At 48.9% G+C, this 26,207-nt stretch overlaps 11 protein-coding genes across 11 annotated transcripts; 6 read left to right on the top strand and 5 right to left on the bottom strand.

Moving 5' to 3' along the window:
• Window positions 1-186: 186 nt before the first annotated feature.
• On the bottom strand, window positions 187-1,754 carry N7511_001575 (serine/threonine-protein phosphatase 2A activator; the record flags this gene model as incomplete). The annotated part of the gene is made up of 3 exons (XM_057124000.1): window positions 187-657; window positions 711-1,062; window positions 1,123-1,754. 3 exons carry the CDS (start codon window positions 1,752-1,754, stop codon window positions 187-189), a joined length of 1,455 nt encoding a protein of 484 aa, XP_056989733.1.
• A 113-nt stretch (window positions 1,755-1,867) lies between these two features.
• On the top strand, window positions 1,868-3,940 carry N7511_001574 (uncharacterized protein; the record flags this gene model as incomplete). Its single annotated transcript, XM_057123999.1, has 2 exons — window positions 1,868-3,779; window positions 3,834-3,940. The coding sequence occupies 2 exons, from the start codon at window positions 1,868-1,870 to the stop codon at window positions 3,938-3,940; spliced, it is 2,019 nt and encodes a 672-aa protein (XP_056989732.1).
• Window positions 3,941-4,994: 1,054 nt separating this feature from the next.
• Window positions 4,995-9,358, top strand: N7511_001573 (M protein repeat protein; the record flags this gene model as incomplete). Its single annotated transcript, XM_057123998.1, has 4 exons — window positions 4,995-5,073; window positions 5,121-8,968; window positions 9,084-9,154; window positions 9,217-9,358. The coding sequence occupies 4 exons, from the start codon at window positions 4,995-4,997 to the stop codon at window positions 9,356-9,358; spliced, it is 4,140 nt and encodes a 1,379-aa protein (XP_056989731.1).
• Window positions 9,359-9,988: 630 nt separating this feature from the next.
• On the top strand, window positions 9,989-11,107 carry N7511_001572 (DUF3632 domain-containing protein; the record flags this gene model as incomplete). Its single annotated transcript, XM_057123997.1, has 1 exon — window positions 9,989-11,107. The coding sequence occupies one exon, from the start codon at window positions 9,989-9,991 to the stop codon at window positions 11,105-11,107; it is 1,119 nt and encodes a 372-aa protein (XP_056989730.1).
• Window positions 11,108-11,892: 785 nt separating this feature from the next.
• Window positions 11,893-13,080, bottom strand: N7511_001571 (Saf4/Yju2 family protein; the record flags this gene model as incomplete). Its single annotated transcript, XM_057123996.1, has 2 exons — window positions 11,893-13,004; window positions 13,068-13,080. The coding sequence occupies 2 exons, from the start codon at window positions 13,078-13,080 to the stop codon at window positions 11,893-11,895; spliced, it is 1,125 nt and encodes a 374-aa protein (XP_056989729.1).
• A 423-nt stretch (window positions 13,081-13,503) lies between these two features.
• On the bottom strand, window positions 13,504-14,199 carry N7511_001570 (GNAT family N-acetyltransferase; the record flags this gene model as incomplete). Its single annotated transcript, XM_057123995.1, has 1 exon — window positions 13,504-14,199. One exon carries the CDS (start codon window positions 14,197-14,199, stop codon window positions 13,504-13,506), a length of 696 nt encoding a protein of 231 aa, XP_056989728.1.
• A 364-nt stretch (window positions 14,200-14,563) lies between these two features.
• Window positions 14,564-16,264, bottom strand: N7511_001569 (putative C6 transcription factor; the record flags this gene model as incomplete). The annotated part of the gene is made up of 1 exon (XM_057123994.1): window positions 14,564-16,264. The coding sequence occupies one exon, from the start codon at window positions 16,262-16,264 to the stop codon at window positions 14,564-14,566; it is 1,701 nt and encodes a 566-aa protein (XP_056989727.1).
• Window positions 16,265-18,969: 2,705 nt separating this feature from the next.
• On the top strand, window positions 18,970-19,900 carry N7511_001568 (aromatic alcohol reductase; the record flags this gene model as incomplete). Its single annotated transcript, XM_057123993.1, has 2 exons — window positions 18,970-18,996; window positions 19,049-19,900. The coding sequence occupies 2 exons, from the start codon at window positions 18,970-18,972 to the stop codon at window positions 19,898-19,900; spliced, it is 879 nt and encodes a 292-aa protein (XP_056989726.1).
• A 305-nt stretch (window positions 19,901-20,205) lies between these two features.
• On the top strand, window positions 20,206-22,054 carry N7511_001567 (uncharacterized protein; the record flags this gene model as incomplete). The annotated part of the gene is made up of 2 exons (XM_057123992.1): window positions 20,206-21,565; window positions 21,615-22,054. The coding sequence occupies 2 exons, from the start codon at window positions 20,206-20,208 to the stop codon at window positions 22,052-22,054; spliced, it is 1,800 nt and encodes a 599-aa protein (XP_056989725.1).
• A 408-nt stretch (window positions 22,055-22,462) lies between these two features.
• N7511_001566 (MDR family MFS transporter) lies at window positions 22,463-24,179 on the top strand (the record flags this gene model as incomplete). Its single annotated transcript, XM_057123991.1, has 3 exons — window positions 22,463-22,875; window positions 22,932-23,391; window positions 23,442-24,179. The coding sequence occupies 3 exons, from the start codon at window positions 22,463-22,465 to the stop codon at window positions 24,177-24,179; spliced, it is 1,611 nt and encodes a 536-aa protein (XP_056989724.1).
• Window positions 24,180-24,551: 372 nt separating this feature from the next.
• Window positions 24,552-25,835, bottom strand: N7511_001565 (uncharacterized protein; the record flags this gene model as incomplete). The annotated part of the gene is made up of 3 exons (XM_057123990.1): window positions 24,552-24,589; window positions 24,652-25,217; window positions 25,276-25,835. 3 exons carry the CDS (start codon window positions 25,833-25,835, stop codon window positions 24,552-24,554), a joined length of 1,164 nt encoding a protein of 387 aa, XP_056989723.1.
• Window positions 25,836-26,207: the final 372 nt, after the last annotated feature.

Raw genomic sequence — 26,207 nt, 5'->3', positions numbered from 1 at the left:
CTCCGGCCCGACTTCTTGGCAGCGGACCTCAAATGTCCTCGTGATTCGCTCGCATGGTCATCGAGCCGATTTTCGCCTATTTAGATTTTTTGTTGTTGCATATGGTAGATGATTATCAAAGCGTGGGCCATTGAAGTAATGAGGCAATGAAAGATCGTGATTTTCATTCGTGGTATCCGTTCATTATTATTTAGCCCAGGGGGCCTTGGTATGCACTTCAGCATCACCACTCTGTGTGGGTGGAAGTTGTGAGGATGTCCGAGGAGCTGTAGTCTGCGCCATAAGCCCCGAGGGTAGCCTTGAATTATCCGGGAGAGAAGAAGGGATCCTTGTTGCACCACCCGGAATACCTTCTCTTCTCGTGGTAGTCCATGGAGCCGCGGTTCCACTCATTGGAAGCATGGTTCGCGCGCCCGCTGCTGAATTGGCCCAAGGTGCTTGGGTGCCAGATTCAGGTGCCGGACGAGGAGTGGCAATGGAAGCATGACCGAGATCTGGGGCGACGGGCCTGGCCTGAGGCCCAGACGTTGCATGGGCTGTGGAGGGAGGTGGGATGGCATTGGGATCCTTGTCCCAGCTAAATAGACTCCCAAAGGGAAAATGCTGAACCACGGGGAACTTTGAAAGAACTTCCGCGTTGTACATTTTCACCATCCCCTAAAGACTTCTTGTTAGGCCAATGGTTTCAATGTACCTCGAGGAACACATACCTTATTAATCTTACCCCAGCCAGTTTGAATACCTGATATATCATAAAGAATACGACTGTGTTCCCAGAAGGGGCCCTTCTTCACATCGTATATGAAACCGATTGCGGAGAAGTACAAGTTAGACTGTCGTTCCTTTTCAACAATATTACCTTTGACAACGCCACTCGGATCAGGAGAATTCGGCAGCGAGCCCTCTTCCGGCGTTAAATCAGAGTCGGTGATTGCAGGTGAATACTGAGCAGAGCCAAATATGTAAGGGACAAAAGAGTGATCATCAAGCCCCCAGACACCGTGGGAACCGGCGGGCTCGAGGGTGTATGTTTTAATGAGTTTCCTGACCAGTTCCAAATATCTAGACAGTTGTTAGCACGGCAGAGAACTCGATATGCTGTTGATCCAGAGGTACACGCACGGCTGGATGACCCCGATAACAATAGCTCTTTCTTCGACCCCAGGCTCGGCATTGGGGAATGCATTCAACTTCCACAACCCGCCTAGAAAAGCAAGGAAGCTAAGTTCATGGCCGGTGCCGTAGTCTAGACGCTGTCCGCTACCCCAGCTGCCCACGAGGTATGCTTTCAATTCTTCGCCTGCGGTCACACCATCCCCATTTGGTGACACTCTCTGTAGGAGCTCCGCCGGCAAACATTCTTGTAACAGGGCTGTCGCGCGACTCTCAACCACCTCACACCATCTTCGAAAGCTAATATTTCCAAACCTCCGTGGACCAGTATCAGGTGGGACTTCCTGGATGATATCTTCGAGGCTGGAGAGAAGTAATTGCAATTGTCGGATAGGAGCGGAGAATTGAATCGCATCGCTGTTGATAACCCAAGGTTGTGTAGTGCCATCGTCTGATTTTAAGGGAAACATCGATCGGTTGAGTTGTAACAGCCAAGTCATGATATCAGCGTAGGCCTTTGAGGTAAGGAAGGTCGCTACATCCTGGGACTCGTGGATTTTCTTGCCTGGGGCAGTGAAGACATGAGGCGCAGAGGCGTCCAAAAAGGACAGCACACGGATAGAAGGTCCAATCGTGGCCATGATGGCGGGGAGATGTGAAGACAGGAAGTTAGGAGGGGCACTCCACATGCGGGATGATGTTAGGGACTTGACTCCACATGAGCTTCCCTACCATTTCTCCTTCCACGCGCAACATGCCGAAGAGAACCAAGCCTCGGTCCACGGAGGTTTCTCTGGATTATCTCAACACTGTGAATGCAAAATCCAAGAGACGGCGCACGATTCACGACGAACCTAGGCTCGGTATTTACGATTTACCTACCTCACCAGCACGGCCTCATGAGACGCGAACGGCTGGACGCGTCCCTACCAGCGAACCAGCGACGCGATTCAGAGCTTTAAGAAATCGTCAAATTGCAGTGCAGTCAAAGGCAACTCCTCGCAGCTCTTCAAACGAGGAACAACAGTCATCCAACGACGCGCAAGCCGAGTCTGACAACAACCAATCCTCCGAACCAGAAAGTATAGATCAAGCTACAGAATCACAACAAACTCGAGTCGATGTGGAAATAATTCGCGAGAATGAGGCAAGCGACGGTGGTGAGAGACAGCCTCCTCCACACGCATCTGTTCATTCAAGCATCAATGATCTCTTCGTACCCATGGAAGATGGATACCAGCCCGAATCCAGTGGTTTTGTATCCATCAACGACCCACGGCGTGTTAGTTCTGGAAAATCGCGACCGCGGCCTCGTGCTAGCGACCTGTTCCCAGCCAGGTCGCCCGAGATAACCGAAGCGCAGAGCGAGCAAGATGAGAATAGTTCACCTGCTTCCATCGACGCCCATTCCAATGGAGTCCACAGCGACATCGACAGCAACGATGAGGAGTCAGATTATCAGAAGCAAAATCGCATCGACTCGGATGAATCCGACACCAGCGAAGAGATCATAAAAGGCCATGGCATTGACAAAATCAGTGTGGCGGATGCGCAGGACGATAACCCGCTCTTTTATCCCATACACCTCTTCTCGGATGACGCAGAACCTGAACCTGAGGCTGAGCCCGATGTGTATTCCTCCACAGAAAGTCTCAATCCGATACCAGCAATACACCCTGACAAGCAATCCGCCGATGAGGTGCAGGTTTCCGCACAAACAAAAGATTTCCGAAAGCCCACACCGAGAAATCCTTTGCACAGAACTGAATCACGGCCCGTGCAAAATCAATCCCAGAGCCAGACACCGGAGACTCCATCTCAGCCCCGTCGAGACCTAAGAGATCGTACTAGTCGAAAGGAGGATGCTGCAGACTGTCCAACTACATCACTTACAGAAAATAAGTCTTCAAACCGACGGAGCACCCTTGATGTAGTTGAGGATCATGAGGTCCGGGTCGGCATCTTTTCCTGGCTCGAGTATAACGTGAAGGAATCTGGTTTCAAGGATCATTGGAAGCTTATTTGCCGACCAAGGGGCGTCTTGAAACACCGAGCCGATGTCTCCCTGGAGGAGCGATTTACAGGCACAGGAAAGCTGATCCAACGGCTACGCGACCTCTACAAAGCCATGGCCCAAGAACCCCATTCCACCCATTACCCAATAGACCGTTGTCGACTGATTGCCAACAGCATTCTCAATGAAGGCCAGTCAATCATCGTTGAGGAAGCTCCGGCCTACGAACATGATGACCTTGGCGGGCACTTGGTGAATCAGTTTGAAGCGCATGTTGTGCCCGACTTGATCAAGCTCCTTGTCGCGGCCTTTCGCACCTACAAGTCTGCAGGAGATGGCGCAAAACCTCACCTTCGCATTGCCTTGGATCTTGTCTGGGCCACATGCCACCGGATCTGTACAACGAAAGACCTTGATGATCTCCTTGGTCCGTATATATGGGCTACATCTCGCGATATCATGAAGAGTCTCAAAGCTATCAAAGATGCACTGAATGATGGTCGATTGCTTGAAAGACATTCTAACGCCTACCAAATTCCCGTCAAGTACAAACACTTTGAATTGACCGAGGTTCAAAGCATGATTACCTGTGACCCATGGACCCGGGCAGAGAAGCTGGCTCTTCTGGAGGGAATCAATGGACTCACCCATGGTAAGTTATTGACTTGTTGGTCTTCTCTCAGTCCATATTTTAACCGCTCCACAGATATAGACACATTTGTCGATCTCAAATGTAACATGGTATATGGAGCTGCGCTTGAAAGACGTACTCTCAAGGATTTACAGACCAAAGCCCAGCAACTGGGACTCTGAAAGTGACAATACATAATTTGAGAGAGGAATAGATCGTTGAAATGATCGAATTCGTCTTAGTTGCATCCTCATACCCCGAATGAATTTGATATCTGATGCTGGAAACATAACCTCGGTTCCCTTTCCGGTTAGCCGCGAACCAAAGATTGCTTTGTTTTGGTCGGGATTCCACTGTTTACTTTCTGCGCAGCTCTCTTCTACCCGACGTGATCACTCCATTAGATATAGTGAGGTTGGAACTAGACAGCCCAAAGAAGTATAGACTCTAGCTGCATACACACTAGCGACTACGAAACTGTACCGCGCTCAGCTCGTATTGCGCCCAAAGTCCACCAAAGTATCCCAAAGTGTGCCCAAAACGCAGATCACGCCCAACCACGATAACAATTGAGACCAGCAATTAAATTGAGCGTATCACAATCTGCAAGGGCGTTGAAAATACCCCAGATGCACCAGTTAGCGTGTATAGAGTGACGATCCCCCCCCTCCAAAAGACACCGCCTTCTTCTTTTTGCGCTTCCCCTTTTCTCCGTACTCTTCCCCATCTTCTTTTAATGGCCATTCTCTTTCCCCCTGTGTTTGATTGACAGACTTCGTTTGGTCTGTAGATCGGCTTTCCACTGAAGGCCTTGAAGCTGCCGGAACAGTGTGCACGGCGCGTGAGTACCTCTTTTCTTTGTCTACTCTTTCTGTTTCGACACCTTGCAAGCTCAAGTTAAGCTATGTGCGCATTTTACTTGAGGCAATTGCACTCTGGTGATCGACCTATTGGATTCAATATTGGGAATTGCCGGTCCAGGGAAGTGTATGAGTGCTGCGAAAATGACCCCTGATGGGCTGATGGGGTTGCACGAAGGGGAACTACAACTTGGATTTGGCTTTGGAGGCATATATTGGCTTGCAAGCAATGCGATTGATGGGATGCAACTTTCTCAACACGTGCTGACGAAGCTTTGCTTTATAGCTTACCTGTACAACAAATTTACTCGCACATACTCGAACCTTCACCCGAACTTGCTCTCCTTTAATACACTAATTCGAACGGAGCGTCACCATGTCGTCGGATGCTGAACCTGTAGTGGCTTCTGCTCCCGCAGAGGTTGACGAGAATGCCCCCCGGCCACCCCAGTCGAGTCATCGGTCCTCTCGGGAGGTGAAGAGGTGATCAAATCCAGCCCAGAGGTGTCTAAGGAAAACCCCAAGGCCAGCCCCGAAAAGGCCGGAGCTGTTAAGCGCCCTGTCTCGTCGGGAATAGCCACCAAGCGGCCCACGTCGTCATCCGCAACAAAGCCCATGACTACCGCAACCCGCGGCACGACTAGCAGCACCTTGAACAAGCCTCCCACGCGCCCTACTACAACTACGGCGCGCAAGCCCCTGGGTGCCTCGACTGCCCCGACTACTTCGTCTCATCGGTCTCGCATGTCCGTGAGCAGTTCCGCAGATGAAAAGCCCCGCTCTGTGGCCAGCTCTGGAGATGAGAAGAGAGGAATCTTGGGTACCGCTAAGCGCATGTCCATGGCTGGCACTACGTCCACTCGTGCTCCTTTGAGGCCCACCTCTTCCTCGGTTGATCGCCGATCCAGCGTTGCTGGTCCTACTGCGGAGAGGAAGCCTGCCACCACAACTACAGCACGCACCGCCGCTAGCTCTACGAGCAAGCCAATGGGTCGTTTGACTTCTGCTACTCCTGCGAGCCGAACTGCAACTTCGACTTCCACCACTCGCCCTGCTGCTACTACTTCTACTACTACTCGTCCCACCTCAACTACAAGCACCGTGAGATCTGCCACTGACCCCAAAAAGCGATTGAGCACGATCGGTGGCACATCTGCTACACGTGGCGCGGGTGATTCCGAGAAGCTTCAGGCTCTTCAGACAAAGCTCACGGAAAGCGAAGAGACTGTTGCCAATTTGAAGACAGAACTTGAGTCCGTAAACGAAAAGCTGAGCCAGCTCTCCTTGTCCGCTGATCAGCCCTCTCCTGATCAGGGTGCCACTGATGCCCTTCGCGCTGAACACACCGCCGAACTTGAAAAGTTGACATCGTCTCATGCTGAGCAACTTCAGACATTGCAGACTCAGCTCGAGGAAGCCGAGGCCCAGCGTAAAGAATTGGCAGAAACGTCCCAAAGACAACTCGAAGAGGCCAAAGAAGCCGCCTCCGCACAAGGCGACGTTAGGATGACAGCATTGCTTGAGGACCTCAAGGCTGCACACCAAGCTCAATTGGAGAGCATTGGAACCGAGCTGACAGAGCGGAAGGCCGCAGCTGCCAACTTTGAAGACCAGATTGAAACCCTGAACAAGGAGCTCCAGTCACTTCAAGCCTTGGAGCAGCAAAATGCTCAGCTCACCCGAGAGCTCAAGGGCCATGATCAGGTTCTGGAGAACCTAAACAACGAAATCAGTAGACTGAACACTCTGAAGGAGCAGGAAGTTCGTGCCGCAGAGGAATCTGCCCAACAGAGCGTGTCTGCACTAAAGGAGCAACTGACTACCCTCGAAGCGAAGCTCGCTGAGACCGAGTCAGCCACCCAGCAGAGCTCTGAAACAACCGAAACGATCGCTGAGAAAGACCAACAAATCACTGATCTCAAGCAGACACTTGAAAATCTGCAAAGTGAGCTCCAGGAGGCACGCGATGACGCTGTCGACCGGTTGGAATCCAATGTCAAGGAACTGGAAATTGCCCATGAAGCTGCCATCGCCAAGTTGAAGGCCGAGCACGACACCGCCATTTCTTCCCTTTCGGATTCCCATGCCAAGGAACTCACCGTAGCCACGGCTGCTGTGGAGTCTAGCGGCTCAGATCACACCAAGGAAATCCAGGAGCTTCGAGAGGCTCTTGAATCATCCAAGGCTATTGCCCAGCAGAGCCAAGAGGATGCCATTGTTGAGCTGAAGACTGCTCATGAGGTCGAATTGAACGCCCTTCAAGAGAAACTGCAGGAATCCGAGGCTGCTGCCCAAAATGGACAGGAAGCTTCCATCGCTGAATTGAAGGCTACCCACGAAGCTGAGTTGAAGTCTCTGCAGGAGCAACTTGAGGCTTCTGAGGCTTCCGCTCAAGAGAAACAGCAGGAAGCCCTTGTCGAGCTGAAGGCTACTCACGGAGCCGAGTTGAAATCTTTGCAGGAACAACTTGAGGCTTCAGAGGCTTCAGCCCAGGAGGGACAGCAGGAAGCTCTTGCCGGGCTGAAGACATCTCACGAAGCCGAGTTGAAGTCTCTCCAGGAACAACTTGAGGCTTCAGAGGCTTCCGCCCAAGAGGTGCAGCAGGATGCACTTGCCCAGCTGAAGATTGCCCACGAGGAAGAACTGAAATCCCTTAGAGAAAAGCTCGAGGCATCGGAGAATTCCCTCGCAGAATCTCGTCGCGCTTTGGATGAAGGCCAGGCCACCGCCCAAGACGTTGCTGTTCAAGAGATTGAAGCTCTTCACCAGAAGTGTGAGTCACTGGAGTTGGAACTTTCTACTGGCACTGGAAAGATCAACGCGCTCCACGAGGAGGTTCAAAGCAAGCAAGCCGAGGCTGAGGCACTTCACCACAGTCTTCGCGATGTTGAAGATTACTATAAGCAGGAGACTGCCCAAAAGGACAACAAGCTCAAGGCTCTAGAGCAGAAAGCCGATGAGGCTATCCGTCTTCTTGAGGAACACACCTCGCAGGCCGCTGGTGTGTCTGACGAACACTCCAAAACTTTGGAAGACCTGAAGACTCAGCATGCTGCCCAGCACATCGCAGCTATCGAAGAGTTGAAGGCACAACATGCGACTGAGCTGATCCAAGCGAAGGAGTCATCCGGTTCCCACGAGACTGCCCTTGGTGCTCTTCAGTCGCAGCATGATGAGCTCTTTGCCAAGAACAAGGAGTTGGAGTCTGCGTACTCGACTAAGGTCCAGTCTCACGAGGCTGAGCTGAAGTCCGCGCTCGAGGTTCACTCAGGTGAAATTGCTGCTCACACTGAACAGCGCGAGAAAGCAGCCGCTGAACTTCAAAGTCAGTTCGAGGAAACCCAAACTAAGTTGCAAACTGAAATCGCTGCTTTACAAAGCTCTAGCAAAACCGATGCCGAGGTCCACGAGAAGCAGGTCGCTGAATTGCAGAAGGACTTTGAGGAGACCAAAGCTAAGTTGCAGGCTGAGATCGAGGCGTCCAAGGCGTCCAAGTCTGCCGAAGCCGAAGCCGAACATGGCAAGGCCATCGAGCAACTCCTCACCATGCACGAGGCTAAGCTTTCCGGTCTCAAGGAAGAGCTTGATGCTTCTAACAGCACCAAGCTTGATCAACTCCAGAAGTCGCACGATGAGGCACTGGCTGATGTCAGCGCTCAGCTCTCCGAGGCCAAGGCTGCCGTTCAGGATACTTCTGTCATGGATGGTTTGAAGGCTACTATTGCTGATTTGGAGGGCAAGCTTGCCGACTCAGAGAAAGCTCACATTGCGGTCCAAGAGTCTGCTACGTCTGCTTCCAGGGACATCGAGGCTCGTTACGCTGCTGAGATCTCCCAGAGCCAGGCAGCCCACGCTGCCCTCGAAGAAAAGTACCAGCAAACTGTCGCTCAGCTCACTATCCTTCAGAAGTCTGCCAGTGACTCGGAGAGCCAGAAGTCTCATCTTGAGTCTCTCATGAAGCAGCTCTCGGAATCCCGCGATCAGCTCCTGACCCTCAAGGCTGACAATGCTACTATCTCTGACTCGTTGCTTGATTGCAAAAATCAGAACAGAACTCTTTCTGAGAAGCTGGCGGCCGGTGAACGCGATCTGAACGATCAGATTGACAAGAACATGGGTCTCCTGAATCAACTTGGCGACGTTGACTCGGCTATCTCTGCCAGTCGGCGACGTGTTCGTGAGCTCGAAACTGAGCTACAACTTTTGAAGGTTGATGGTGGAGACCGGAGCAGCACCTCAGGCTTGGGGGCCAGCCGGTGGGCAACAGCCGATGAGGGTAGTGAAAACGCTGAAGATGGGGGTCCAGCCACAACGGAAGGTGAGGACCTCGGCCCATCCATTGAGGGAACGGTGGGAAAGCCCCGTTTGAAGTCTTCCTTCTCATCAGATCTTCCCGCATTCCACCCATTCATATGAACCCTGGAGACTATAGTTATTTATACAGACACTAATTCGATATCAATAGATGGCCAGCATACAGGAACAGCTTAAGCATATCCGAACAGCCAATGAGGACTGGCACGATGAGCATGCCAGGTGAGTCTAATGCTGACCCAGGGGATTCCAATCCACATGAAATTAACTTATATTCCTCCCAGACTCGTCGGGGAACTTGCCCAGCTCTCCAGACACGCAACCCCTGCACCTTGCAGTCTCTCCTCCACTCCTCACCCAGAGGCATCAACATCGGCCCACAAATCAAACAACAGTCGCGTCCACATCGAACATCCTTCACGTTAGTGCGGTTCTATTTTCGTGCTGGACATGACCCCTTTTCGGAGAACTTAGTCGTGATGCAGCATGACTTTCTTTTGTTGAGACCCGTTTCACACACTCTTCTCTGTGATTCTACTGTATGTAATAGCTTGCAGGATACCCCTGTCTTTAATTGGTTGGGGCTTCTCGTTATCCTTGTTGGATATCTTTATTATTCTTTGTACATTGCGCTTGCACATCTTTTACCAATTCCGTGGCAATGCAAGCATAGCAAAGCCAAGACCGTTTAGAGAAGAGAGTCAAGAAATCATACTTGACTCGTAGAATTTAATTCATAACCAGATTCCCGCTCGGGCTTCAGTTGTGCTCGGAACGATGCTCGTATGTTTTTAGATCTGTCACATACAGGATGCATAAAGATCTACTGGGTGGACGGTCAGAACCCTGTCAGAGCCAAGTCCAACTAGCAGGTCGCTGGATGCCTAACAGTCCCCCTGATAGAAATTCTCCCTTTACTTTCCCGGGTTCTCTTTGCGATTTAAGATCCCTGGAAATCTACCAGGTTGGGAGTTTTCTTTCCTCGTCATTCATATTTGCATTCATCATTGCAAACATCAATACCGCGCCAACACCGCCAATATCTCATCATACACAATGCATCATCTACGTGATTCGCTGCTTAGCTCTTCCCCACGGGGCACACCTTGTCTCACCACATCACAAGCTCGCCGAATAGACCAGGAGGATACGCGGCAGTGCATCGCTCGGGGAGAATTCCAGGAAATTCGAGGCGCGGCCTTCCACAACCGAACCTGGATCACTACCTCCCGCTACTGCGAGGTTGGAGATGGAGTAGATTCCCTTGTGGAATACATCCATTCCATGTGGTATACGTACTACCAGCTCGGACGGAATATCTCATGTGAAACACCTGACCACGAGGGTCTTATCCTCGACATCGTCCGGATTCAAGGACTAGGACCACTGACTCGACCGGTGCGAGGGAATTACGGGGTTGATATTGCTCGAACGGTCGACGGCACGTTGTGGAATGATCTGCCTTTCTTAGCCACCGACATGACTGAGTTCTGGAATAGCGACTCTCCGACGATGTCGGGTGCTCATCGACTTAATTTTGCGACTTTCCTGGCTAAACTAGCATCGACCCGCGTCGCTAAGGATCGACTATGTCAGATTGCCCTCGTTTTATTCCGCAATTTGTTTGAGGAGAGACAGGGACTTCGTAGCGGAGAGGAGTCAGATGAGGAAGATCTAAAGCGAAGCGTACATCAGCTTGAAATCTTCCACTTATTGCCGGCTGCTGTGGCTTGGCTTCGCCATGCAGGCTCTAGTCTGATTTTACTCTCAGAAGTCTACTGGAATGATTGTCCTAGTGTTATCAGCAAGGGGGGCGAGAAATTCATCGAGTCAGACCTTGGGCAACGGTCACCCACGGGGTTTTCACCATGGCGATATATGTACTGGCTCAAGCGACTCCATGAAATCCAGGAAGAGGCCAAGGAGGCCCAAGAGGGACTCTTAGAAGAGTACGCCACGGATGCCATTGATTACATGGTCAGCAGAATCACGGAACGAAGCTCTGAAGTCTTGAGGGCATATCAAAACGGCGGAGATTCCTTGCACCAGGAGAAGCATCTGCTGTGCCTCAAGAATCTGTTGAACGATGGAACCATGGACAGTGAAGACTCGGAGAATGGCTCGAAGGATGGATCGCATGATGCCGAAGTAGATACCAAGGCAGATGCCAACTAGATCTCTCTTCTCTGGCTTCGCTGCTATTTTATTTTCTGAGTTTAATGTCACTCTTTCTTCCTAATTTAAGTTAGCCTAATTCTATGTCAAAGCGCGAGCGTAGATGGTTCATAGATTGGCGAAACAGTCGCCGTAATTTCCGCAACAGCAATAGATGAAATCGGGGGCGATGTCAGCGAGGTGAATAAGAAGCAGCCATCTAGGAGGGTTCGTAAAGAGCACATTCCGTTTAGTGCGACAGTGAGTTAAGTTGGTGATGTTTGATTGATGATTCATCCCAAGCCTTCAAATTCCAAAACTTGATGCCATGTCAGGAATAAATTTGATGTGAAATTTGACACTTGAAAACAGTAATTCATTGCTGACTTTTTAGTTGCAGTCCAGGTATGAACGTGTCTGCTATACCGACTGCCATCGAGCCATTCCCATTCTTATATGGAATTCTATGGTCTTTCTATAGACTGTGAAATTGATGGATCATAGCGTCTAACCGAGCAATTCTCAAATTATTCAGGAATCAATCAGGAATCCAGCGCTGAATCCTTTTTGGGCCCTTGTCAATCATAGACACAGGAGTCACGGGCCGCGTAACTGCGCGGCCTATTTGCTTATGCCGATTGAAGCCGGATCTTCGGAAGTTATTTGGGGCATAGCCAGGGGCGACAGCAATCCCTGTCACAGATCGTTGACAGATGCAGAGGGTATTGAAATCAGCTGATATTCATGTTTCTCTCGGACATGATCATGTCCTAAAAAAGGAAAGAAAAAAAAAGCGACGACCGGCCTCAATCCGAATCAGAAGCATAGTCGACCAACAGGGGTGTTACTGCTAGAGAAGGCGTGTCCTTAGGGCTAGCAATGTGGTTATCCTGCATATGCGTAGATTTGACGCTCACAATATCCGAACGAGGTGTTGCAGTTGAAGGCGCGACACTCTTTCTCTTCTTCCCGGGCTGCCACCCACTGGGATCATCCGCATCATCAGTTAAAAAAGGATCGACAGTAGCGCGTGTATTTCCGCTCAATTCACTGCGAAGAGCTGCCTTCCGAGAAGCAACATGATCAACTGTTTTGGCCCGTTTTGAATGTCGAGGTTTCTGATTCCGAGAATCTGCCTTTGGTGTAGATTTCGCAACACGCTGCGCAAACATGGGCCGAATGCGAGTCGCCCGAGCAGCACTTGCCCCAACAGCAGTCTGATCGTCACCAAAGTCAATCATCTGAGCTAATTGTCGATCCGACTCAGTTTCATCCATGAGATCAATCCCAAGACTCATCCTATCCTTCAAAGCTTCCCGACTCGCATCAGCCTTCTCAAGACCCTTGCGCTCCTGCCGGAACGTGCGCCTTAGCCGCATTGACTTCTCATATGGATCCTCCCAATCTCGATTCTGACGCTCCTGAATCTCAAGAATGCGCGTAGCCTCCGTCTTCGCACGGCGCTTATCTTCAACCTTCCCCTCAAGTTTTGAAAAAGGATCTTTCTCCGCTGGGTCCTGGCCCAAGGCATATGGCTTGATAGCGATTTCGCCAGGTTGCAACTCCTTATCTTCGCCCGTATCCCGCTTCTTGCCACCCTCAGTAACGACATAAGCCGTGTGTTGGGGATCCGTCTTGATCTCGATCGTCCCACCACAGACCGTATGCTTCATTCGAAAACTGTAGATCGGCGTGGAGTAGTAATTCCCGACTTTTCGTTTCTCAGCGTTGAAGCGCACGCCTTGACCGATTATCGTTTCGTGTGGTTTGCATGTCGTGCACCAGACTGCAAAGGGCATCTCGAAGCGGACGACTAATGCGCCTGGGTGCCGGGCTCGAGCTCCTAGAGGGTGTTTCTTGGCTATTTGGTTCCCTGAGAGGACTCCTTCTTGGTCCGGGGGGACGTAGCGTCCCATATCTGTTGCGCGCCCATGTTAGCGTTTTGTATTTTGGGTTGAAATTTGGCAGGGAAGGGACCTACTGAAGCCTTGCATCTTGGGTGGTTTATAGCGCTTTCGCTTTTTAGATGTGTAAGTGTGGATTGTCGAGCGCAGCTGCCATACGCTGGGGAATAAGTGTTGTGCTAGCTGTTCGGGAAGACATGTCCTGCCATGCGCGGCGGAATGGATTTGGCCGGAGATATCGGAAATAAAGTTGATGACTCATCTTATTCCCACCCCGACAGGGCTGAGATCTATACAACGAAGCTCGATGAACAAGCTTTGGGGACAGGGTACATGATTGAGGTCAATGACCCTGCGACAGGAAAACTAAAATAGAATACATTAAATAGTAGTAATGCAGCGAATCAAGATCTATGTAAGAATCACCCAGCAATAACTTAAATCCCGCAAATGCTTCAAACCCCTAACTAATTGAAACTCCTCTTGTCATGCAAACCAGTCCTCTAATTTTGATCAACTCGAAAAATGCTGCATCATGACGTGGCTAGTACAAGCAGTATACTTGTCCAGATTTTCATAGCCTTCTGGCAAATTCTGTCGATCTCCATTCCCAATCAGAGCATTTGCAAGAGAACAGTAGCCCACTTCGACGAATCCGAGTTGCTGATACATCTTAATCGTAGCATGCATCCCAGGCTTCACCATGAGACGAACTATAATATCCCTCGTCCGGTCTTGACGTGTGGTAAGATAATCCAAAGCATTCCGTGTGAGGGTCTTTGCGATGCCTTTGCCTCGATGGGAAGGATGGGTGAAAAGACCAAGCATCTGCCATCGTTCTTGCTTTTCAGATGTGCTGGTGATCACAGGGAAGTTTCGAGTGTCAATTGGGATGGTGAAATCTTGCTCGGCTTGAGGCCCTAGGAAGGTGACTTGCGCCACCCATTTTGGTTCAATGTCGTTCGAGATATCGTTCTCAGCTATTCGAGATGCAGTACAGATGAAAGTTACTGCACCATCTTGCGTCAATCTTGAGACCCAGTAATCGTCGGTAAATTGAGACTCGACTTCGTAATTGGAAGCAAAAGAAGAAGGGGAAAGCTGCAGCGCTTCCAGGCGGAGCTTTTTGTATTGATGAGCCGCTGCGAGAAGGTCCTCGGTTTTTGAGGCGCGAAAGTAGCTATAAGTGTGTATTTCCTTCGATGCCATGTTTAGCGTGTACTTGAGAGTATTAAATAAAAACATATAGCAGGAAGCCTTGAAATCTCAGGACTCTTAACTTTTACCTATGTGGGGCGACTTGTGGAAGAAGATCCGCAACTTCCGTCAAATCCGTCAAACCCGCACCGAAGCAAAGCGAAGAGATTGAACTGAGCCTTTTACCCCCGGTAAACCGAGCCGGTAGTCTTATAGAATCTGATCAGCCGCATGCCATTGAGGTTCTAAGTGTGATGGTTGTGAGGGGTTAATAAGTTGTACTTCTCGGTCTGATTCGCCACCGAATATGTCTGGAGCATCACAACTTGAGAAGAAAGTTATTATAATCAAATATATGCGCTCTAACGAGTATTAATTAGATATAAGATGTTGTCCCAAGCATACTTTCCGAATGATGAGCCATAAAGAACTGAGTGAAATCAAGCTCGTCCAAGTTGGGCATCTCGCCCTCTAAGCCGTTGAGGAATTCCAAATTCTGGATATCGGAGAATCCCTCAGCTAGAGATTCTTTCCTTGGTTGAGACTGAGGGTCAACGTGCACACCAACAATGCCATTGAGAATTTTCGCATCATTGTCTTTCCGTTTTTGTTGCAATGAAATCAGTAGACCTGCAATGCGATACGCCTCTTTCATGACTTCAGTTTCATAGCTATCCATCACAGATTTAAGTGTGTTCATTGCTTCAGCAAGTCGAGATAGTGACTCAGTGGTGTCAATCGCAAGCAACGTGCAGACAACCTGAAAGGGGACGCTTGCAACATGGGGCCAAGAGCACCCTGAATGAGCCAACTCCCTAGCACAGGAAAGGGATCTCCTGATGAAGGTGTAAATCTTATCCTTAAGCTCCCCACTCAAGGTACAATGCAGTGCGCGTAGTCGCCTGAAAAGGCAAAGTATTAAATTGCATTGAGAGAGCACCAATGGAGGCTGTGTGTGGGCAGTTTCGAACTGATTGAGAAGCATTGTCCTGATTTGGTCACCGTCCAATGGTTTGTGTGATTCCAAGCTCTCTGAAATAGGTAGCAGATTCAGCATTTCAACCGTATAATCACCCTCTCGACTGTTTGGCGCAACGTAGGACATATCATGCAATGATATCCTTGAGCGACCCAAGTCGAATGAAACCCATGTGTTGATGTATTGTGCAAACCCAACTAGCCTTCTGCGTATATTTGCATCGACAACTCGGGGTCTTCCACCCAGCAGAAGCCTAGAGGGGGACTCCACATGAAGACCGGAAGCTTCAATTAGGTGTAATACAGAGCAACTAGCCATCCAAGCAATATGAGGTGTCGATGTAAACCGTAAATAGAATAGTCTCAGGGCCCAACCAGTTATGAGTGCCAAGGAAGGTATTCCAGACATGGAAAACTGCTCAAGAGTGGTGCGCGCTGACTCTGCCAAGTGTAATTCTGCTGCAACGGGTTTCTTACGAGTGAACAAATAACCAATAGCAGCGACTCCGCATAGAACAGCGTCGTATGGCGTCACGGTAGTCTGCGAAGACCATCTCGAATCAAGATATCCAAAGAACGTTTCCTGGTCAATGAAACCGTAGTAAGTGTCTACTTTTTCAAAGTAAACTCTTGCCAACATGACCAAATCATCCTTTGAAATGATATCGATGATATCTAGGGAGCCAAAGGTTCCAGGTAATTGTCGGACACCGAGATTCCAAGCAAAGAATTGCGGCTCGGGTGCATTGACAGGGTCGATTTTCAACGCCAACCCCCTCACAAAGGCTGCCCCAGAATTTGACTCCAAAGATTGAGGTGGTATAGCTGTATCAAACTCATCTGGAGTCTCAGCTCGTGGTGATGGTGGTGTCTCGAGCAAAGGTGAAGCTTGTTGTAGCGCCTGTGCTGGCGTGGTGGATGCCGTATTTAAGAAATGATTTTTGTTTCTCTTTTTACGTGCGCTAATATCATAGTAGCACTCGTACTCGAATTCCCTGCAAGTTTCACAGGGTTGGTGACCATCGCATTTTCTCTTGCGATCCCGGCATGGTTCACAGGCGACCCGAGAACGTCGTTGACGTTTGGATAGATTTGACATGGCCGCCGGCGGTCATGCAGGTTCTTCTTCTTAAAAGTTCTCAGGTAAGCTCGATATCGTGAAATGTATGACTCCCAATTGACGGGTTCTAGAAAGAGGTGAATCCCGAAGTCGGCAACGATATATATTCCGGGTCCCGCCCGGTTGTTACTTGGCCACCACGTGACTCACTTTACAAAGTCTGAGTTAGGTAGAAGTGTGATGAGAAGAATGCTCGAATAGAATGATCTTTGAATGCTGCAAACTGTTGAAGTTCATCGTTGGAGGCAAGAATTGCCCTTGAACCCTGAACGTGAGGTTGCTAGGTATGCGATTAAATGCGACACAACTTGAATAATCCACTTGACGTCTCATCGTTTGGAAAATGGTGAATAAGAGATGGTTAAAACGAGTACATATACATTCTTCCCATTATTTGGGAGTGGGAAATTGGCATACTCTGTAACAAAATGCACTCATAGATGTTAGACGAACTTGTTCATATCCCAACACTGATCATACCCATAAAATCACGACTCCAAAATAGTATCGGAGCATACCTGGAGAGGGACTGACAGTGAAAGGTCCAATGAAGGTGCTATCGCACCCTGAAATCCAAAAGAGAAAGTCATATTCACAGAATAAGATCTCGACACAAGACAAGAAGAGAAGGTCGGGACAGGGAAGAAGGAATCCGGCAAGGACACGGGTAAGAGGAGAGATGCTGTATAATAGAGTGGTTTCACCTTGGACGAAATACTCAGTAATTCTGATACCCCTGTGTTCTCATTCCGCGTATAGTTCGGCGGACCCTCACTCCATTGTACCGATGTGATATCACGAAGCATGCGAGAGATATTCTTTGTGTATGCACGACAACGAGGATTTACACTCACATCGACTCGGTCAGGTGAGTCTTGCAAAGGGTCAATCCCGTAGTGTGTGATGGCGGCCAGCTTGACGCAAACAATTTTGAGTTTCGGGGGTTTGTCATTGCTTCCTTCTGGCCAGTATTCGAAATTGACTGTCGTTGTTGTCGGCCGAGTCTTTATCGGTTGAGCTGAAAGCAACTTTATAGGGCTTGGTTCTTTGGCTGTTACACGTACACGACCGGTCCTTGTCCGATCCAGGCCTTTGGCCATTTGTCTCTCGTCCGTAATCCGATATAACTGGCTGCTTGGAAGCACCATGGCCGGCGGCATTTCGCTCAGAATTGGCATGATATGGACCTGATAGCTCATGTCAACCAGACATTTGGGCTTTTTCGTTCCTGACTGAGATTTCGCAACTCGGAACTTGATTTCGTAATTAATCGATGTTGAATCCGGTGCATAATCATGCATGAAAGACTTTTGCTTTTTCGCCGAATGGTGTCTTCCAAAGCTAGGAGGTAGTTGTAAATGCCGTGATCGTACATCGGTATGTGCGATTGGATGATGGCACGCTTGAGGTAGTACTGCTGACGGGACAACAAATACGAATGGAAACCGGTATGTTCTCCCTGGCTCTGCGATACTGGATTGGAAGATATTCGACTTGGCAATGGGCATGTGGAGTCGAAGAAAACGTTTTTTCACATAAATCCAACCGTTGCGGCCCATTGTAACAAGATTTTCGACTCTTGAGTTTACAAATCCTGCAAGAAGTTAGAACTACATTGCACTGGGAATCGGAGAAGATCGCTTACCCTCGAAGGTGATGCTAATACCGTCGATTTCCATTTGACGATTCGGAGTAAATAAAATTTCACCGCAGATTTCATCTTGAGTCTTGTAAATAGGTGTATCTTCACTCGACCCGGAATTCAAAACGTGAAATTCTACGGTCGAGGTTGGTGGCTTGCAAAAAGAGGCCAATCGATGCATCTTTTAAAAGGCTTAAAGTACTGAGTATCTGGATAAATGAGGATGATCATCAGATTAACTTATAGAAGGGTTCGACCAGTGTAAATATATCACATTTTCAGTTACAATAACATACTTCTCCGTGGTTAAACGCTCAGCTCGTGGCTTATGCGGATTTTGCGGATATAATTTATACATACGCCCCACCACTCCCATTCCCTAATTCTGCCCTCTATCATCGTCCAACCTTGGAGGAACTTGACCCAGTACAACATAAAGACTATAGATATTGGACCTTTTGGCTTCTTATTGGAGCTCTAGTCTACTATGGTGTGCCCAAGGAAAACCACGAGATTGTCACAACGCATGTTGATGTCTCGAGAACTGACACAGATTTACAATGAGGTTATTGCACATTAGAGACGAAGACTATTGCCACAATTCTTGCCTTTTCGTAGTCAACTTGGTAAGCGAAAGAAGCTAAATGCGATATACCAAACCGAAGTGGTTCCCGAGAAGGGTTCCAAGATGCAGGACGGCCCGTTCGGAAGAACCAAGGACCGCCCCGAAGCCTTGGCAATTTGACAAACCAGTGCGGAATATTTCCGCCAATTATTAAGCTTTGCACATGTAAGCACGGAATTGAGATATCCAGGCTGACCAACGCGGCATTTGGTGTAATTTTCACCATGGAACACGCAAACAGCTTGCCAGGATGATTTTTAAGGTAAAAGAAATGACGAATATTTCGAAAAATCATGCTTCTGTTCTCAGGTATATAAGAGGGGTGCTCCCCTTCGAAAGATAGACCATTCATCCTTCAATCAAATCAAGCTTCGATCCCTACTACGTTAGATCACCTCTATTCTTGACATTGACAAAATGCCTGCTAAAGTTGCTCTCATTGGTGTAAGTATTCTTACTTGCCCTTCATTTTTTGTGCCCAGCTAAAATTCAATAGGGAAGCGGCAATCTTGGCCCAGCTGTTCTGAACCAATTGCTCGATGCTGGATTCGATGTGACGGTTCTGTCGCGTCAAAACAGTGACAAGACTTTCGACTCGAGAGCCAAGGTCGTTAAAGTCGACTATGAGTCTCTTGACTCCCTCAAGAATGCCTTGTCTGGCCAGGATGTCGTGGTCAGCACACTTGGTGTGGGTGCAGTGCCACGAGACACTCACCTCCGTCTTGTTGACGCCGCTGTCGCTGCTGGCGTGAAGCGTTTCATTCCCTCAGAATACGGATGCGACACTACCAACCCTAACACTGCCAAGCTTCCCGTCTTTGGCGACAAGATTGCCGTCCAAGAACATCTTAAGAAGGCCAACAAGGAATCCGGCCTGAGCTACACATTCCTCATTACTGGCCCCTTCCTCGACTGGGGTATCGATGTTGGTTTCTTGATCAACCTCTCCGGCCCTGCTGTCACGCTGTATGATGGCGGCGAGCGCAAGTTCAGCACCACCACCCGCGCCGACATTGGTCGTGGACTTGCTGGAATCATCAACAACCTCTCAGAGACCGAGAACAAGACTGTCTACATCAGCTCGGCCACTGTTTCGCAGAAACAGCTGCTTGCTCTGTCCGGCAAGAGTCTCGAGACCAAGACAGTTGCAACCACCGACTTGGAGAAGGAGGCCTTTGAGGAATTGAGCAAGCCCGTTCCTAACCCAGCGGTCTTCGCTCATCTTTTCCTTTTCCGGGCTATCTTTGGTGATAACTTCGGAAGCCACTTTGACTCCGAGAAATTGTCCAACAAGGCATTTGGTTTGAAGCCTTTGTCTGAGGAAGACATTCGTGCTTTGCTCAACTGAAAGATTTGTCAATAAATTAAAGATAACCATTAGTTAGGATATGGATACATATTGTATCAATTTTACATCAATTTATATCAAGAAATATCTTCTATTGTACACGCAGTCACCAGGAGTTGAAAATGTGATCTACTATTTAAACGTGGTGACGTCACACATCCAAAACTCCCGATCTCGATCTCGATCTGACCCCCTTGCATAACCCAGTTTCTACTTCTTACCCTGAAAATCCCCGAGAGAGATTGTCGATTCTTGACGACAGCTCCTGTGACGATTGACTCCCGCATCAATTGCTAAGCTACAAGATGAAAGGTAACGCGTCAAATCCAGTAGTTCTATACTGGCACAGGACCGATCTGCGGCTACATGATTCTCCAGCTTTGCATGCAGCCTTGGCTCTGAAACCATCTGTCTTCATCCCAGTCTGGACCTGGGATCCTCACTATGTCTACCGAGCACGAGTAGGCCCGAACAGATGGCAGTTTCTTCTAGAGTGTCAGGCAGACCTCTCGAAAGCATACACCAAGCTTAATCCAAAGCAAAAGCTGTGGATCGTTCGCGAAGGGCCGCAGACTATTCTTCCCAAGCTTTGGAAACACTGGGGTGTCACACACCTTGTATTTGAGAAGGACACGGATTCATATGCCAAGGACAGAGACATTGATGTCATCAAGATGGCCGAAAAGTCTGGTGTTGAGGTTATTGTGCAAATGGGACGCACGTTGTTTGATCCTGATGAGGTTGTTCAGAAGAACGGCGGCAAGCCGACAATGAGTATCACACAGCTCGAAAAAGCAGCTGAAAAGATCAACAAGGGCAGCCCGGACAAACCACTCGAAACTCCCAAGAGTATTCCCGACCCATGGGATGAGAAAAAGATGAATATTAGTAGTCTGGATCATGACCGGGTTGATCATGAACCGGACTTCAACTCAGAGCACCGCATCAAGGAAGATGCCCAATACTCCCAATTGATGGGCCCGAAGAATGACTTTGGAGTTCCAACTTTTGAAGATATGGGAATGGATAAGTCAGAAGCTGTGACTCCTCACCGAGGAGGCGAGACAGAAGCCTTGAAAGTCCTCGGAGCATGTATCAAAAACGAGGACTATATCGGAAGGTTTGAAAAGCCAAACACCTCACCAGCGGATTTCGAACCGCAATCAACAACGCTATTATCGCCTCACCTTCACTTCGGCTCATTATCGGTACGAAAGTTCTGGTGGGATGTCCAAGACGTTCTTGCCAAAAGAAGAAAAGAGAAAAAGCCAAACTCATCGGTTCCAACCAGCCTGGAAGGTCAACTTTTATTCCGGGATATGTACTTCGCAGCCCAAGCAGCGCTTGGTCACGAATTTGATCGTACCGACGGAAACCGAGTTGCTCGATTCATCGATTGGCACTTAAAAACAAACCCTGCCAAACAAGATGGCTCAATCGAGGGATCTTACGAAGTAGACTCGCAAGACGCAGAGGAATGGTTTCAGCGCTGGAGGGAAGGCCGTACTGGATTCCCATGGATCGATGCCCTCATGCGCCAGTTGAAACAAGAGGGCTGGATTCATCATCTGGGAAGACACAGCGTTGCTTGCTTTTTGACGCGAGGCGGATGCTACGTTAGCTGGGAACGTGGCGCGGAGGTTTTCGAAGAGATGCTGATTGACCGTGAGTTATCCTCGAATCAGACCTGCTGCTAGTTGCTAAAATATCCTAGATGAAACTGCATGTAATGTAGGAAACTGGATGTGGCTCTCCTGCACTGCATTCTACGCTCAGTACTACAAGTGTTACTCGCCGATATCATTTGGAAAGAAATGGGACCCCGAGGGGCATTTGGTCCGACGGTATTGCCCGGAGCTGGCCCAATTCGACAAGAAATATATTTATGAGCCGTGGAAAGCGCCCATTGCAGACCAGAAGAAGTTTGGCTGTCGGGTGACCGGAGATGGCACTTCTTCGTCGACCGACAATGGCACCGAGCATACCTATCCCAAACCCATGTTCGATTTTGATGAGCGGCGGAAGATTTGCCTCGATGGCATGAAACATGCATATGGCATTGGTCTTTATGGCAATGATGAGAAAGTCAAGAATGGCACTTGGAAAAAGGAGTTTGGGGAAGAGGATAGGCCAGCAAAACGACAGAAGACCTGACTTGATATCGAATGATGGAAAAAAGAACAATTGTATAAAGGCTAAATGGATATTTTGAGAGACAATGACTAAAAATCATGCAAAGCACAAACCTCTCGTGAGTCAACTGCGTTCTAGAATATGGTCCCGTGGAAGTAGACGATCAGCAAACACTGCACGTAGGGCTATGACTGCAAGTCAGCTTGCAAAACAGAGACTATCACTGGCAGAATCCAGGACAATGCAGTCACTCTGCCACACTGCCACTCTGCCACTCGATATAAATTGCAGTGACTCACTTGTATCCGGGACTTGGCGCGGAACTCAGCCCGAAGCCCCACTGATAAAAGATGGCGGCCCGGCAGAAAAATATTTTCCAAGATCTCCCAATTGTATACAGTATACTGCACACTTCAATTGATAACAAAAATGGAATTCCAAGATGCTCCCCCGACTCAGGGGCAAAGCAAGCTCCGTATCGTCACGGTTATGATAGCGCTGGCGCTATCTATGTTCGTGGCGGCACTCGATCAAACTATTGTTTCAACTGCGATTCCCACTATCGCTGCTCATTTCCACTCGGCTGCTGGGTATACTTGGATTGGTGGTGCTTATCTTCTTGCCAATGCCGCTGGGGCCTGTATCTGGGCTAAGCTTTCTGATATCTGGGGGCGGAAACCGATCTTGCTCTTGGCCGTCGGGTGGTTCTTTATTAGTTCCATCATCTGTGCCACAGCTGTCAATATGGAAATGTTGATTGCTGGTCGCGCATTGCAGGGTGTTGCTGGAGGTGGTCTGCTGCAGCTTGTCACTATCATTATTTCTGATCTTTTTAGTGTTAGGTGAGATCTGAACATGAGATTTCCGATTGAGGCTTGAATGCTAACGAGTGGTATAGACACCGCAGCCTTTATCTCGGTCTCATGGAAGTGATGTGGGCTTTTGCTGGAGGTATCGGTCCTATCCTAGGAGGTGCTTTCTCTCAATACACAGGCTGGAGATGGACATTCTGGATCAATCTGCCTGTTTCTGGTGTCACCTTCGTTCTGCTCTTCTTTTTCTTGGATGTGCATAATCCTCAAACAAAGATCATGGACGGAATCCGGGCGATCGACTGGTTCGGCAGTCTCTCAGTCTTGGGTCTCACCCTGATGCTCCTATTAGGGCTGGATTTTGGAGGAGAGACCTTTGCATGGAAATCCCCCCAAGTGATTTGCCTGATCGTTTTTGGATCTTTGTGCTCTTTGCTGTTTGTATACAGCGAGAAGAAGCTTGCAAAGTATCCTCTGATGCCATTGGATATCTTCTCTCGTCTGTCAAACGTTGCTACGCTCGCCGTTGCTTTCGCGCACGGATTCGTATGTGCTTTTTTCCCTTGAATATCAGTGGCCGAAACTAACCAATACAGGTCTTCATTGCTGGTGAATACTACATCCCTCTTTATCTCCAGTCGGTACACCAAGCATCACCAATGCGATCAGGTGTCCTCATTCTCCCACTCGTCATCACCGAGGCCGTTGGAGGCATTCTCTGCGGCGCCATCATTCACCGTACCGGTCGCTACCTCGAGCTCATCTGGCTTGGCCTCGTTCTTCTGACGATCGGAAGCGGACTTTACATCAACCTAAATGCGACATCCTCAACCGCCGAGATTGTGGGCTACCAAATCCTCAGCGGTTTCGGCGCCGGCTTCCTCTTTCAAACCCCCATCATCGCTATTCAAGCCATGGTCTCCCAAGAAGACACCGCCACCGCTACAGCCACGCTCGGTTTCATCCGTAACATGGCGACAGCCTGCTCCATCGTTATCGGCGGTGTCGTCTTCCAGAACAGTATGGGCGAGCAGCACTCGAACTTGTTGGCTTCTGGAATGTCCGAAGAGATGGCAGACAGAATGTCTGGAGATGCTGCTGCTGCAAGCATTGAGTATATCAAGGATATCACGGACCCTGTGCAGCTGCTTGCCATTAAAGAGGCCTTTGCTTGGAGTCTGCGGAACATGTGGATCTTGTATACCTGCATGTCTGTCCTTGGTGTTTTCTGCTCTGCTTTCATTCTGAAGGCTAAGTTGAGCAAGGAGCATGTTGAGACTAGGACTGGGTTGAACATTGAGAAGGCCCCTGCTGAGAATGTACATAGCGTCTAGGGTCTTCGTAAAAGTACATAGCCTGTTTAGACATTTTTGGAATCAAAATCCTGTTGTTGGTTTCAGTTTGACTATCCCTTAAGTCAAGGAGAAGGAACCGAGAAGATTGGTTTAAGTGAGCGACCTGGTGAAGGAAGCATTTACAGAGGTCTAAATGAATTAGGGCAATACCTTGACTCCGATTGTACGACATGATGATTTGCAACTGACAGTTTCACGCAAGAAATCATGACCATGCGGCGAACACAGAAGGGTGTACATGTATTATCTAATTTCAATTCTATTCAAGGTGACGCATTTATTGGTCAAGATCTAGATATAATGCAACATGCTGACCCTAACCAACTAAATGCTATGAGAAAAAGACGTAGCTCAGTATTCAAGAGTCTGTTTTATAGCGTCATAGATTCCTAAATACCGAGGATTCAAAGATTAGCAGATGATAAAATGCAGGACCATGTAGAGAACTTACTTGCAACATCAGGCAGAATGAATTGCTCGTAGCTCAAACCGGTATGCGTACTCCAGCCCGCAACACGCTTGACAGGGGCCTCTAGACGCAGGAATGCACCTTCCTGGATGGTGGATGCGACCTCCGCACCCACACCATAATTGATCATGCTTTCATGAACAACAATCGATCTTCCAGTCTTTCGTACACTCTTCAAAACTGTTTGACGATCCCAAGGATAAATGGTACGTAAATCAATAAGCTCCACACTGACACCCGGCATGGTCTTCTCGATGGCCGAGATGGCAGAAGAGCACATGTACAAAGGCTGCCCATAAGATATGATGGTCAAATCATTGCCGGGTTTTATAACTTCAGCTTTGCTTAGTGGGATGGTGTAATATTCGTTAGGAACATGTTCCACGGCTGCGCGGTAGAGAATCTTAGGCTCCATGAAAATCACCGGATCGTTATGTTCGAAGATGGAGGCCAAGAGGAGGCCCTTTGCCTGCGAGGGAGATCGTGGCATGACTACTCTAACACCAGGAACATGTGCAAATAGGGATTCGGGAGATTGTGAATGGTACCTATTGTTTCCAAAGGTTAGCATGCATTGAGAACCTTTGGGCGATGAATAAAACTCACAGGGCACCGTGTCCAACCGCGCCACATGGCATACGAATCACCAGTCCACCAACATTGATCCCTGTTCCACCTTCACGATATCTGAACTTAGCTGCTTCGTTGACAATTTGGTCGAATGCTGGGAAGACATAATCCGCAAATTGGATTTCTGCTACCGGCTTCATCCCTTCCGCGGCTGCTCCAATGGCAAAGCCCGCAATACCTTGTTCTGTCAAGGGTGTATTGAAAACACGATCTGATCCAAAATCTGTTTGGAGGTCCATGGAGCATCGAAAGACACCACCGAAGGCAACATCCTCGCCAAAGAGAAGTACTTTGTCGGAGGTAGACAAGGCGGTTCGTAACGCAGAATTGATGGCTTGAAAGAAATTTAGTCGCTTAGTGGTAGCTGCAGCTGGAAGTTCTGGCGTATTTGACAAGGAAGAAGATGTATGATGCAAGATAGGAGTGGTTTTGTAGTCAATAGGCAAGTTCAGCTTCGCCGATGGTGTAGGCGCGCCGGAGTACGATCGCCGAGGTGCTTGGGCAAGAAACCGCAGCGGTGTGCGGAGAGGTGCCATGAGGGATTGAGAATGTGAGAGAGAGTATAAGAGAGGATATGTGTCGACCTACATGAGAAAAATTCCCCCAAGGGGTGTCTTTAAACTATGTAACTGCCATTGTCCGGGGCAGAGCGCGGGGAAGTCGCCGCGGGTAGCCGAGCTGAATGCAAACGGGACAAACAGTAACAACACCCTATGACGATGTTCCCGTGACCTTCAAGTATACATGAAGAATGATCTGCCGGACAATACCAACTTGCATGAGAGAACACAGTAAATTTTCCTGCCTGAGGTCATTTGGATGCCGGAATGTGGCCCCATTGAGAGCTTTGGGAAATGATTCCCTGATTGTGGACGAGTTTTGCAGTAACGTGCATTATCTTACATTGG

This window comes from Penicillium nucicola (assembly GCF_028828085.1).
Source record: "Penicillium nucicola strain IBT 29836 chromosome Unknown utg000001l, whole genome shotgun sequence".
Lineage (NCBI taxonomy): Eukaryota > Fungi > Ascomycota > Eurotiomycetes > Eurotiales > Aspergillaceae > Penicillium > Penicillium nucicola.
Note: the sequence above shows the minus strand (reverse complement) of the source record. Positions and strands in the feature narration are given on the sequence as shown.